The sequence below is a fragment of the Colossoma macropomum genome, unplaced genomic scaffold (assembly GCF_904425465.1).
Source record: "Colossoma macropomum unplaced genomic scaffold, Colossoma_macropomum, whole genome shotgun sequence".
NCBI classification, from domain to species: Eukaryota; Metazoa; Chordata; class Actinopteri; order Characiformes; family Serrasalmidae; genus Colossoma; species Colossoma macropomum.
In genome coordinates, this window is record NW_023494785.1 from 23,394,657 (window position 1) to 23,408,508 (window position 13,852).

The following is a 13,852-nucleotide window of genomic DNA, read 5'->3' on the forward strand; positions in this document are numbered from 1 at the left end:
CTGGTCAGTTTAGAAACATAAAAAGAAGCAATCTATATTATATGTGCTTTTTGAACTAGTGATCGTAGCCTGGTTATGAAAAGTTCCACAGAGTCAGTGCATTACTCAGAAATAGGCACTGAGTGTATAAGCCACGGCTGTGATCAAGAGAAAGTCTGTGTGAATACTAAACAAGTTCATCAAAGTGCCTCAGCATTCTCTTTCTTCATTCCAAAGCCCCTACTTTTTCGAAGGTATCATTAGTGTGAATGGCTGATGTACAACCACAGCGGCAGTTAATAAATGGTGTATCTGGAAATGATTGCTTCATTACTTCCAACTCAGGATTTTTTAAACTAAATATTGTTGGCAGTATTACAGGTGAATGAATATGACTTTGCTGTTAGCATGTCTGAATGCAGTTCTCAATTTCTTTGGAGGAAAGCTCTAATCAAGTCCTGAGAATGACTAAACACGTTCTACAGACCCTGAGCGTGATGAATGTTTAACTGTATGCTTATAAGTTAAGTCTGATCATAGTTGCACGGTTGGATTATATTTGCCTCACTTGTAAGCTGCTTTGGAAAAAGGCATCTGTTGAATAGTTAATGTAAATGTTAAAATGAATGATGGTGAATAGCATGCAACACTCTCAGAAGTAGAATCCACTGTTAATTGTTAAACGGATGCCATGAGAAAGTATCCTTCCTCTGTACCTGTGTTCCCCACACATAATGGCTGACCTGTTTTCTAAATGTTTATGGATACAAAGCAAATAAACAAGCAATTTATTCCAACCTGTATTCATCCTTAGAATTAATAGGTTGTTTCTGTTACTGTGTCTTTTAAGCTGATATTTGTAAATGACCTCTGTTCTGATTGGCTGTCCTGTATTGTACCGCATTCAAAAAGCAGTATGGGCTGACATACTCCTTATAATGTGCTATATGAATTTCTGCAATATTAAACAAAGTTGTCTGGATATAAGCTACATGCTCAAATGTATGTTGACACTACTCCAAATTATTGAGTTCAGGTGTTTCAGCCACACCCAACAGGTGGATAACAGGTGGATAAAATCAAGCATCTTACCGTGCAATTTTCATAGACAAACACTGGCAGTAGAATGGGTTACACTGAAGAGCTCAGTGACTTTAAACGTGGCACTGCCATAGGATGCCACCTTTACCACAAGTCATTTTGTCAAATTATTGTCCTGCTAGACCTGCCCCAGTCAACTCTAAGAACTATAATTGTGAACTGGAAGTGTCTAGAAGCAACAACAACTCAACCACAAAGCGGTAGACCACACAAACTCACAGAGCAGGGCCGCTGAAGTGCACAGCGCCTATTATCTGCTGCATCACACACCAAAGAGTTCCAACTGCCTCTGGAAGCAACATCAGTACAATAACTGTGTGTTGGGAGCTCATGAAATGGGTTTTCATGGCTGAGCAGCTGCACAAAAGCCTAAATATGCAATGCCAAGCATCAGCTGGAGTGGTGTAAAGCACAGTGCCACTGGACTCTGGAATAGTAGAAACGCCTCACTATCTCGCAGTCTGATGGGCAAATCTGTGTTTGGCTGACATCAGGGGAAACACTGTATATTGTGAATGCATAATGTTAACAGTAAAGTTTGGTGGAGGAGGGAGATTGCCAGGGCTATTTTCAGGGTTTGAGTAGGCCTCTTAGTTCCAGTGAAAGGTGATGTTAATGCTACAGCACACCAAGACATTTTAGACAATTATAGGTTTCCAACTTTGTGGCAACAGTTTGGAGAAGCCCCTTTCCTGTTTCAGCATGACTGTGCCTCTGTGCACAAAGCAAGCTCCATAAAGACTTGGTTTGACAAGTTTGGTGTGGAGGAATTTCAGAGGCCTGCACAGAGCCCTGACCTCAACCCCACTGAACAGCTTTAAGATGAACTGCAACATCGATTGCAAGCCAGTGTCTGATCTTACAAATGCTCTTTTGACTGAGTGGGCACAGATTCCCACAGACACACTCCAAAATCTTTTGGAAAGCCTTTTCAGAAGAGTGGAGGCTGCTATAGCTGCAAAGGTGAGGGGGGGACAATTCTGTATTAATGCCAATGGTTTTGGAATGGGATGTCCAACAAGCTCACCTAGTGTAATGTATATGTGTCCACATACTTTGGGCCATGTAGTGTGTGTAAATTAATTCAAAGCAAACTGTTTTTTGCAGTTTAGTTGCCATGTATGTATTGTACGTATCAGGGACTGAAGAGTATGTTTTAAAAGCAATGTTTACATACTACATCAAAGTCTTTTATTTAATAAAGTGAGGAAAAGTCAGTTTTCTATTATAGAGGTCCTTTAAAAAAGCACCATCACCAGCTCTCCAGGGAGAAGATGCCATAGTTATAATTAAGTAAATTTCCTAGGGCTGTATTACCACAATTCAAAATCTGATTGTACGCAATTGCAAACATTTTTACTCAAGCCACAGAAGAGAGGAAAGGCAAACCGGTTTGTCAGAAAGACTTCTAAGAGACTGTTCATTTTCTTCACCAGCTTTCCAAAGACCATTCCACTTTTTTATGTATCTTGAATACTGAGTATCTTCTTCTAAGGAAGGGTGCAAATGCTCTTGAACAGAGAGACATGAGAATATGTAAAACTGCTGTTAGGTTACAGTTTTCTAAAGCACATTGCCCTACACTGACATTCACTACGAAAACTAGAATACCAAGGATAAGTAATGCCAGCTGGCTAGAATGAAGTAAATACAGAGTCCGGATGTGGTTGGGGTTGGTGTGTCTGCCTGCTCAAGTGTAGAGCTATTGTCAGAAACTTACATTATTTTTATATGATTCTGCATATATTATAAATAGCATAGAATGTATTACTGTGCTATATTACTGTTTATAGCACTTTTACATTAATTGCATAACACATTGTTCTCATCTCTATGCTGCAAGCTATTTGATAAGTAAGAATATCTCAAGATGAAACTTTGGACCAAAACTATTCATGTATTAAATTAAGTATAAATATTTATCCACCTCCGCTCAATACAAACCAATAAAATAAATAGCCTTTTAACGCTGCACCAACCATCTCCATAACATAGTGGGACTGGTCAGCACAAGGGCATAACATCAATTTGACTTAATTAAATTACATTCAGCTTCCATTTGCTGCTAGCCAGATTATGCTAATGCACAGTATACCTGAAATTTACAGCAGAGAGAAAACTGTCAACAAAGTCCACTGTTTCCAATGTAAAAGAAAAAATGTAATGCGGTGGCTAATTGGTGGTTTTAGTCCTCACATAAAGACAAATCAATAAAGTGAGCAGTTTCATATAACACTGACATGAAATTGAATCATTTAACAAAAACAGTCACTTAAAATACTCAGAAACACAACTGATTGGCAAGAAAAAAAGAGAAAAATCTCTTTGACATTTGCACTTTGTACTTAAAAGGTCTAAAGAAACTGTAAGGAGTTAAAGGGCCCATATCACAGAAAACCAAATTTCCCTCATTTATTTCAAAACATGCCATTCACTACCCACAAAGCCAGTATAAGAAAAGTAAGCTGCAAAAACAGTCCATTTTAAATGAACTGTTTCTGGGATGTAACGGGAAGAAACTCATTTACATGTACCCACCTTTTCAGCCCACAACAGTTTAGTTCTGCCCATTAATACTGAACTTATAGTGTTTCAGCTGTGAGAGCTTTTAGCATAGGACACAATACAGAGCAGCCAATCAGAACAGCTAATTATCGTAAAGGCATAGTGACAAAAACAGCCTGTTTAATTTTAATGAATAAAGAGAGATTGAAAAATGTTCATGGAAAATGAATTATGACCATTTTTGGTATATAAAACCACATAAATGGTATACATGAAACATAAAGTACAATTAAAAATGTAGGATATGGGCCCGGGGCTTCACGGTGGCGCAGCGGGTAGCGCTCTTGCCTCACAGCAAGCTCTCGATTCAATTCCCTGGCCAGGCGACCAGGGTCCCTTTCTGTGTGGAGTTTGCATGTTCTCCCCATGTCTGCGTCGGTTTCCTCCCACAGTCCAAAGACATGCAGTCAGGCCGAGTGGACACACTAAATTGCCCTTCGGTGTGAATGTGTGTGTGAATGTATATGTCTGTGTGTCTGCCCTGCGATGGACTGGTGACCTGTCCAGGGTGTATCCTGCCTTCCACCCAATGACTGCTGGGATAGGCTCCAGCTCCCCCCGCGACCCAGAAGGAAAAGCGGCTTAGAAGGTGTGTGTGTGTGTTATGGGCCCTTTAAAAAGTATGTTTTTTTTTCTGCAAATGTAATGGAGTACAAGTACTCTTTTTTAATATTACTTAAGTAAAGTGCAAATTTTCCAAAATAATATTTAGGTAGTAAAGTACAATTACTCAAGCCTTTTCCACCTTCAACTTGATGACTTCCTCTCGCAGGCTTGTGAGCTCCTGTCATATATGAATATGTGAGTTTTCTGTTGCTACAGTGAACACAAACACCCCTCTAAATCTCGCACAGCTCCACACCCTCTTACTCTAATGTTAGTGCATTCACAGGAAAATGGGGAAGTAAAGACGAAATACGAGGAAGAGCCTCTCTGTCCGTTTACCAATAACTCGTAGCTCGTCTTTGCCTACTAGATTTGCTACCGTGGCAGCAACCCGCAGACTGGTCTCTTCCCTCTCCAGTTAAAATTCATTTATTTAATTGGTTCTCTGCTTCTGTTCGTCTGTCCTCCAGTTGGTCACACTAAACGTCTGTCACAGCGACTCACTCATTTTCCCTCAGCGCTTCTCGTCGAGCCTGTTTGACAACTCTGCAGGGTGTGAAGTCCCCGCCCCATTGGTCAGTCTGCCTGCCCTTCACCTGCGTGCTCGCACAGGATTGGTTGAGGCTGTCAGGCTGGTGAGCTTCATAGTCGTACCTGTCCCGCTGTGACAGGCTGAACCTTCTTCCCGATGCGCTCAGTCGTCCCGCCCTCCCTGCTGGAGGAACGAGTGATGCGAAGATCGATTAAACTCACTGAACCGACTCTTTAGGACTGTGCGTTTCAATGAATCAAACGTTCAGTTCAGCGATTCATGTCGCAGTGGCTGGTCAAGTTAACTCGTAATCTCATCCCAAATACAGTGGCGCTGTAGATTTACAGACATTATGTGAATGAAGGTACATAACTTGTTGAGTTATAGACCTTATACGAATAAATCACTTAGCTTTGTGTACATTTGTTAGGGTCGAGAGCACAGGGGATAGCGCACACACTATGGAATTATATTATACTACAGATTTAACAACTTGTCAAGATGTCTGAATGCCACTGTGTGGTCCTATTTTGAAGAAGAAAAGTTGTGTAGAAGTATTATGCACACAGCACACGTATTTAAAGAGGTTGTTTTTAATATGTTCCTGTCGGGTACGGTATGTTGTACATTTATGAGGTTACTTTATAAAAATATCACTGTATATTTATTAGATATCGACAAGCTGTAAAATATAGTTAAATGTTGTGTTGACGTTACAGAAAAGGCTCGATTCGGTTCAGCGAATCATTTCCACCGACTGACTGAAAAGAACCGGTTAAAAAGAACGACTCGTTCGTGATTCGTTCATCGCTAGCAGGAACTGGTGGAGCTCGTGTGCGCCGCTGAGTGCTACAAGCCGGCTAGCATGCCGCTCAGACCCGGAGCCGACTTCAAATAATCCTCAGCAGAAATACTCGGTGTCCGCGCAGGAGAAGGGACCATCTGCGAAGAGGAAGACGCCGACGCGAGCGGAGGAGAGTGCGAGGCGGAGCGGAGCGTGTGGCCGCGGGAAAGCCTTCCTGACCGACCGACTCCAGAACATGGCGGAGCAGCACACCGCCACCGACTGCAAGCACAAAGCGAGCCCGGGCGCGGGGGGCTCCGTCTCGGGCAACGGGCGACCCAACGCCGCGGCTGGATGCGGCGGTGGGGGCGGAGGCCTGTCCGGCGGACTGACGCAGCCGGCGGGCTGGCAGTCCCTCCTGTCCTTCACCATCCTGTTTCTGGCCTGGCTGGCGGGCTTCAGCTCCAGGCTTTTCGCCGTGATCCGATTCGAGAGCATCATCCACGAGTTTGACCCCTGGTGAGTAAAGGCTGCGTTAGCTGCAGCTAACAGTGCTAATAACGCTGCAGCCGGTCTCTGGAAGGAAGGAAAGACAGAAAAAGGCGGATAGCTGGTTTAAGGGGATGCATAATTGCCAGTTGCGCGCTAACCAGGCTAGCGTTAGCTAGCAAAATGAATAGCACAGCATTTCACAGTGAACTCTTAGAGGTGGTGAGTGCAGGACGGTTAGTCTGCTGCTGTCTTGTTCTTCTTTCTTCGATCAAACGTGGACGCACAGACACAGAGAGGCAGTTTTCAGCATTTGGGGCGATTCTCATAAAAATAAGGCTTATTTCAGCTCGAAATCACGAGGAGGTTAAATGTATTCATAGGGAAACAGAGTGCTATATTTGGGACTTTTAAAGATTTTTTCGCTTTGTGCATTTATTTCCATAAATACAGCATCACCAATTTGTCTTTACCGTAATGCAGCCAGAGCCAGTACTTTTGAGTTCAATTTATATTTGAAAAAATGCTTAATTTACACTCGAGGATAAAATAAATCATCATTCACTGTTTAAAGTGTGCGTCTTCCACCATTATGGTATATGTGGTATTGGCTTTAGTTCAGATACTTTAAAAATAAAGCCATTGTAATTACACACAGTCTTGTCCATTACCGTCATTACCGTAACTCAGAGTCATGTGCCTGTAAACCTAGAGTTAAACTGGCTCTATAGCTGTTTGTAGGCTGGTTGTAGTTTGTAGCAGTTTCTCTCTGGAGCTGCAGCAGTGTTCTGGTTCTACTTCAAATATTTTTATGGAGCTGTTGAGACAAAAATGTGCCTTATTGAGAAGTCAAGCCAATAGCTGGCTCATCTTTTCCTTGTTAAATGAGTAATGACTCTTGCTTCATGCCCAACCAGGAAATGGCTGAGAAGAGTTTTTCAGTCTAATCAGAGTGAAATATCTCAGCATCAGTATCTTCGCTCTGCTTTCCAAAAATACACATTTGATATTCCATAAGCCGCCGTCCAGTTCCTGCTGTGATTGAGCCTTATGAATGACCGATCATCTTAAGTAGGCATAAATGTTAGCTGTTCAGATCTGCAAGGCCCAGCTGTCCGCTATGGGATAATAGCTAAAGCAGCTCTGTAATGTAACGTTATTTAATTTCTTTTAAAAATTCTGAGGCTCAGTATACCTTTCACATGTATTTAAGTGATGATTCACAGGGTGTCTGTTGGTTTCATTCCTGTTTGTTGAGTTATACAGTGCTATGAGAGAGAGGCTTGTTCAGTAGCATACCATGTTTAGCTTTGACCAAATTTTATGAAAGAATTAATGAATAAGGTGAAATAAGGTAAAAAGTCAGTAATTTTTAGCCATGACTTGGGTGTGATATTTGCACATAGAGCTGGGCGATTAATATTGTGATACCCAAAGAAATTTTCCAATGCACAGTATGTCACAATATATATATATATATTTTTTTTTCCAGACATCTGATCTTTTGGAGCAGAGAAAACAGACATATTTGGCATACTGTGCTGCACTAAATCCAGTTAAACAGGACTAGTTAGGTGTATGATGAAACATGCAGTTGGTCAGTGCTCTACAAGTACTGACGATATCTACAATATTTAGAAAAGCATGTTGTATTTTATAATGACATCATTTATGATGATAACAATATATATTGTCATTTTGCCAAGCCCTGTTTGCACACACAGCCACTTCTTGTTTATAGAAGCGATTTGTGGACCAAAGAATGAATGCCTTGTTGATGTTGGTGACAGGAGTGAAGTTTGACACTCACACAGTTTTAAAAATTGAACTCTGCTTCTTGGGGAAAGTTCAGACGCAAGCTCAGGTAATAACACATATACCCAGGCAAAGATCCAAGATATGATAGAAACAAGAGAAATATCATACCCAGTGAAATGTATTTCAGTAAAATCATTGGTGTCATTTTGATAGACCACATGTTTTTTCAGCCACTGTTGGTGTCTGTTAACTGTGGGCCATACGGCCATGCCTGACTAGATGCCCACTTGCAGATCATGTTGCTCTGTGTGTGTTATACTTTACAAGGAATGCAGTGCTGTTATCTTATAAAGCAGAAAGTACTGCCTCAAATTGATCGTTTTTTTCAGTGCAAATTTGTAATAACTTGCAGAGAGAGAATGTAACCAATCATTAACTTAGTACAGTACTAGGAGTACTTATTACAGTTATTAAAAACAGCCCAGGCAGTATAATCATTAATTTAATAAATGTGTGGTTTAATATTAAATGGTGTGAAACATAGGATATTTAATAAAGTGAGGTTTCTCTGTTAGATGGATAACTGACAAAAGTGCAGAAAAGAATGTCCCTGATTTCTTCTCCTATTCAGCATTCATGGACTTCAGGCTTAGGTTATCCAGCTAAAAAGTGAAATTGTTTTGTGAACTGTGTAGTATTGTATGGTGTACAACTTAAGTATTGGGATTCTCTCACCAGTACTGTTTTCTAGGCAAGGACGTTTCTAGATGAACAGGTTTAACTGACTAATTCATGGCTGTGAGTGTCTGACTAGTATGAACATAATGTTCCCTATTGCTGCACTTCAGATTTGCATTGCTGTGCAGGCTCCTCTGTTCATGTTGGGGCCTATAAAAACCTAATCCTGCATAGGACACCCTCTATTTACTCATGAAGAAGAATTATTGCATCGTCCCTGTTTTGCTAAATTCCCAGATTTGGGAGCTTGTAATCCGTTCTACGTGCCTCAGCAGTGACAGCTGTTGGTTGTTTCATCCTCTTTTTTATGAAAGCATTGCATGCATAGAACAACCTGAAGTTTGATTTGGTTAATGAATCTGTCATATATGTGATGGCTAATGATATCATGAAATCACATGGATTTGTTAAAGGCCACCGATAATCCAGTGGCTCAAGGCCTTTTCTTAATATTTTAAGCCCTTATCTCTTGGAGAACATCAGTGATAATTCAGATTTCTCAGCCTTCGTTCACTTTAGAGCATGCATTTTTTTTATGGTATGCACTTGTAAGGGGTGTGTGTGTGTGCATGGCCTCATGAGCTCTTTTATGTTCCCTATCAGTTCTAATTGTTTTAGTGTTTAGTTTTACTTATGTTTACTCACTCTGAATGACTGCGAGGGAGGAAAGATACATTAACAAATTAATAATAGACAATGACTGCTGTCTTTTTACTTCTATCTTTGTCTTGACTGGAGAAATGTGTCTCAATTTCACATCAAAATGGAGGGATTTAGTGGTAGGTATTGTAAGTATAAGGTTAGATTTTTAAGGAGAAATATCTCGTTTGGGGCGATAATGTTTGTAATATTTAGAACTAACACTGGGAATGAAAAATATCACAGGTAGTCCTGAGTAATTTGCTGAATAAAAAAAAATCTTGTTGATCCACTTTCTGAAGGGTTAAGTGAATAAGGGCCGCTTGAAGAACTCACTTATTCAACTGTTTTTCCTGTGTCAGCATAACTGTCATCATAGATTCTCATCACTGCAGTTCTCTGTGGTATGTGAACAGGTGTGTGTGACTGTTTAGGAAGTGAGTTAGTGGAGGGCCACACCGATTAATGAGTGGAAGAAATGATGTACTGTAGATGAACTGATGTCCTGTAAATGTTGGTAAAGCTGTGCTTTCTCTGCTCTGTATAGGTAACTTATGTTTTAAAGCTTTTTTTGGGTTGGCCTGAAAATGATCAAATACTCAGGTATTCAAATAAATGTTATGGTATTCGATTCTCTTTAGTGTTTGGAAGTGTTGATGCAGAGATGCCTGAGAAGTCATGGAAGCGCTTTAAATTATAGATGATAAGGAAAATACTCAGTGCAAAATGTGCGGTAAGAGGCTGGAGATGACGAGTTGTCTCAAACCTGTTTGTTGTGAGGCATTTGACAGTGGATGCCGAAGGAAACACCAGCACTGCTCCCATCGTGGGTGCCCTCAAGCACCTGACTTTGGTGCAGAGGTGAAGTTAAACAAACAGTTTGGCAAAAAATCTAGTTAAAAAGAGTCATCACTTAGCCCAGATGCAGTCAATCAGCCAAGACATGCTTGATATCTAACGTGCTTCTCCAATTTACAGTGGGAGATGCTATAGTAGCATTGCTAACAAACACTGGACTTGGACTGTCACCAAACTCATCTCTGTAAATAATTGCTGAAATCTTAACTTATTTGCTTAAAAATAAGTTGAAACTCTAAATTAATGTTATTAAACAGTTAAGTAAAACGGCATGGATAAAAAAATTTTGCAACAAGCTCAACATTCACTTAATGTCTCATTTCGTAGTTCTGCTCAGTCACTTCCCAAGTATCAAAGCCGTAGCATAGCTATGGCTTTATAACCGTAAGACAGTTAGCTGGAAGTTGTGTTTTGAATAATAATAAAGCTACAAAATGAGGTTTTGCAGAAGCACACGTCAGATATCAAGCATGTCTTTCTTATAAACAATAAACAGCTTCTTATTAGAATTTTCTGTTTCACCTTACATCTGGCACCTATACAGATGCTGGAATGCTGCTTCACCATTTAAGAGGGAACGAAAAATTTGAATAAGAAGCTGGTGAAAAGAATCCAGCAGAAAACTGGACCAAAAGCATGCTACACAGCGGTGTTTCTTAATCCTACTCCTGGTGACCCACAGCAGTGCACAGCTTTAGTTATTCCCTGCTCCAGCACAACTGATCCAACTCACGAAGGGCTCAATAATCAGTTGGTGAGCTGGATCAGATATGTTGAGGCAGGGCATGCTTGGAAATGTGCAATGCTGTGTGCTGCCAGGAGCAGGATTTAGAAGCACTGCTGTGTAGTGTCCTTTCAGTTCAGTTTTCTGAAATTCTGGAATTGAGGTTTGTAATTTACAGTATCTTAATTACACTTAAAATGGACTCTGGCCTCAGGAGCTGATGTAATGTGATTGCATGAATAACTGGCTCTAATCCTTTGTCCTCAAACTTCGTCCACGTGTGTGTGGGTTAGGTGTGGTTTTCTTGTCACAGGATGCAGTGTCATTTTGAGGAGTCTACTGCTGACCACTTTGTTATATTAATAGAGTTAAGTGTAGATGGAAGACTTTTTTGTTTGGGTTTTTGTTTAGTTGTTTGGTATAAGCTTACTTGGAATAGTTTAGTGCTTGGTCTTGGTTTGCTACCTCTAGTTTCTTTGGGGAACGTGTCTGATTACATCATCACGTTCAGAGACAAGTTTTTTGGGTAAGCCTGTTGTTTGTCTCATAGGTGTTCACATTTTTAACTGGCTGTAGGCCTCCTTGATGTGTGGATAAGTGTGGGCTGTGACCCTGGAACATCACGAAAGAAACCATCTGAAATGCCTTTGTGATGCCCTGGTCACATGTTCATTGTGAATTGTTGTAATTGTGAAATGCCAACGATTTTTTTTGTTTTATTTGTTTATGTGAGTATGTGACACTTCAGGATTTGTTTGTGTCTTATTGGAAAGCTTTGGCCACATTTCTAGCCAGAGGATCCACTGATTAGAAAGCATGTATTGAGGGATGGTTTTAGTCCTAAGCAATTTCAGAGCAACACACACTCCCTTTCTGGCTCCCAGGTTTCTTCCAGTACACTGTCCTCCCTTGCTTTTGTGTGCTGTGGTGTTTGCTCTTCTTGCTCTGCTTTTCTACTCATCATTCCTCTCTCTCTCTCTCTCTCTCGCTCTCTCTGCCTTCCTCCCCACCTTTCTCCCAAGTTGTCAAACTCAAAATTTCCCCAGTCTTGTGCCAAACAAATGCCTTAGTGGAAAAATCAGCTTTTATTTTTTATTTAGCTTCTCTTTGAATCTTTAACACTTTGGCTTAATCCATCTGGTGTTGTACCTCCATACTTGCATTAATTTGCATTTCATGTTGTGTCTCCAGAAGACACGCTTTGTTGCATTAGCAGTGCTGCAGATGCTGAAGGGGTACCTGAGTGGCCCTTATCTATGAACTGTCTCTGCAGTTGAGCTGTAACTCGTGTCTCTAAATGACACTTTGCTTTAATGTGTGGAAACTGATTTTCTATTGACAACCATGTTTAAAATCTTGGGTTGCAGACTTGATATGAAACATTAAATTTTAAACAAATAACATTTGCCAAATTGGAATAGAAACATCCATGTCATTGAACATGTATAAAAAGTTTAAGAAAGGGCAGTGCATTGCCAGTACCAGTGACCACCCACTCCAAATCCAACCTAATCATAATCCACAATAACATGTCTTGTGTCACATGAGGTGAGGCCTACAAGGCAGGTCATTCCACAAATATTTTGCTCATTTATAACCCCTCTGTGTGGTTAACATGGCTCAGTCACTTGACTCAGTTGAACAAAAAATCACCAGGCTTTGATGGTAGTAAAAAAAAAAAGAAAAAAAGAACATAATCACATTTATTGGCTGCTATTTTGGAACCTCTTCTCAAGAACTACAACAAGAGGCCAGTGAGGGTTTTCTCTTTCTTTAGGCCTCATCAGTCCTGTATTTCCTCTCTTTGAGATCTGTGTAGAGCATGTGTCACAGCACATTTGAGACTGAGAACATGTATTACTGTGGCAGCTTAAGTGTACTACAGGCATAATTATAGTCTGTTTGTAATGAATCCTGCACCTGGTCAGTGTTGAAGTACTGACCGTATCTAGAATATGCTCAAGCATGATGTGACACAATGTAATTTATCATGATAACTAGGCTTGTGAGTTTGTCTGCAGTATACCATCGTCCAAGTGCTGATAGTATTGTGGGAGGTGGGCGGGCATTGTGGCAGGCAAGTGAGAGACACTTTCCAAAATTAGCTGCTTTTCACAGTGGTTAAAACTCGAGTAGGTGATTTTGTAGGAAGTGTAAGCTAGTTTTTTGAAAAATTACATACAAAAATAAACATAGCTGGCTTACACCTACAGCTTAGTTAACATAGCACTGGATAATGTTGCTACTTAAGTAGCTAGCTACTTTGGCTGCATAATTCAGGGGAAAAAAAACTAATTCACGCAAAACAAATCAGATAATTACCTGTCCATCAGAAAAATAGCAACTTTAACATCACTGTCCAGACATTTAAACTCCCTCAGATTTTGCAACCATTGGAAAGCCACCCTGATGCTCACTCTGGTTTGACCTCCTGCTTTATCTAACCTCTTGCCTTTTCTACTGTTGTCTTTCTTTTCTTTCTTCCTTTAGCAGTGCAAGCTGTTGTAGGTACATATGTAACTTCTTGTGGCATTCTTGTGAACCTGGCTTGCTGCTTTTCAGATGTGGGCAGGTCGTGAGGTAGGCAGACAGGCATATGGACCATCCAATCATTAAATTCAGTCTTGTTGCCTCCACAGATTAGATTTTTTTTTTTTATTGTCAGAGCATTTGATTTCTTGTTTATCAGGATATAAAGAGTATTTCAAGAAATATAACAAAAATGTTTCTAAAATAAATCAACCACTCCACCTTTAATATGGCAAGGAAATGTTCATGTATGTGCATCACAGTTTGCCTTCTGAGTGCATTTTTAGCATGCAAAAGAGAAAAGAGACGTAAATATTGACTGAGAGCTCCCAGCCTCTTAATAGAGCCTCATTATAGAACTTCTCAATAGATATTCATGGAACTTTTCTTTAGTAACCCATTTCAGCGTGACAGGTTTAAAAAACTTTTAAGTCAACATTTTTCTTGAAATTGAGCTTTACAATACATGTATAATCATTACTGATAATTACCAATATTGAATGATATGGAAAAATGTGATTATATTTTTTGCCATACCACCCAGGCCTAA

At 40.2% G+C, this 13,852-nt stretch overlaps 1 protein-coding gene across 1 annotated transcript in view; it reads left to right on the top strand.

Annotated features, from left to right (window-relative positions):
* Nucleotides 1-5,573: 5,573 nt before the first annotated feature.
* stt3b (STT3 oligosaccharyltransferase complex catalytic subunit B) overlaps nucleotides 5,574-13,852 on the top strand; it is a 40,043-nt gene continuing 31,764 nt past the window's right edge. The window contains exon 1 of the mRNA XM_036587697.1: nucleotides 5,574-6,086. Coding sequence (XP_036443590.1) covers nucleotides 5,824-6,086 — 263 coding nt within the window. The 5' untranslated portion in view covers nucleotides 5,574-5,823. The remainder of the gene's footprint in view (nucleotides 6,087-13,852) is intronic.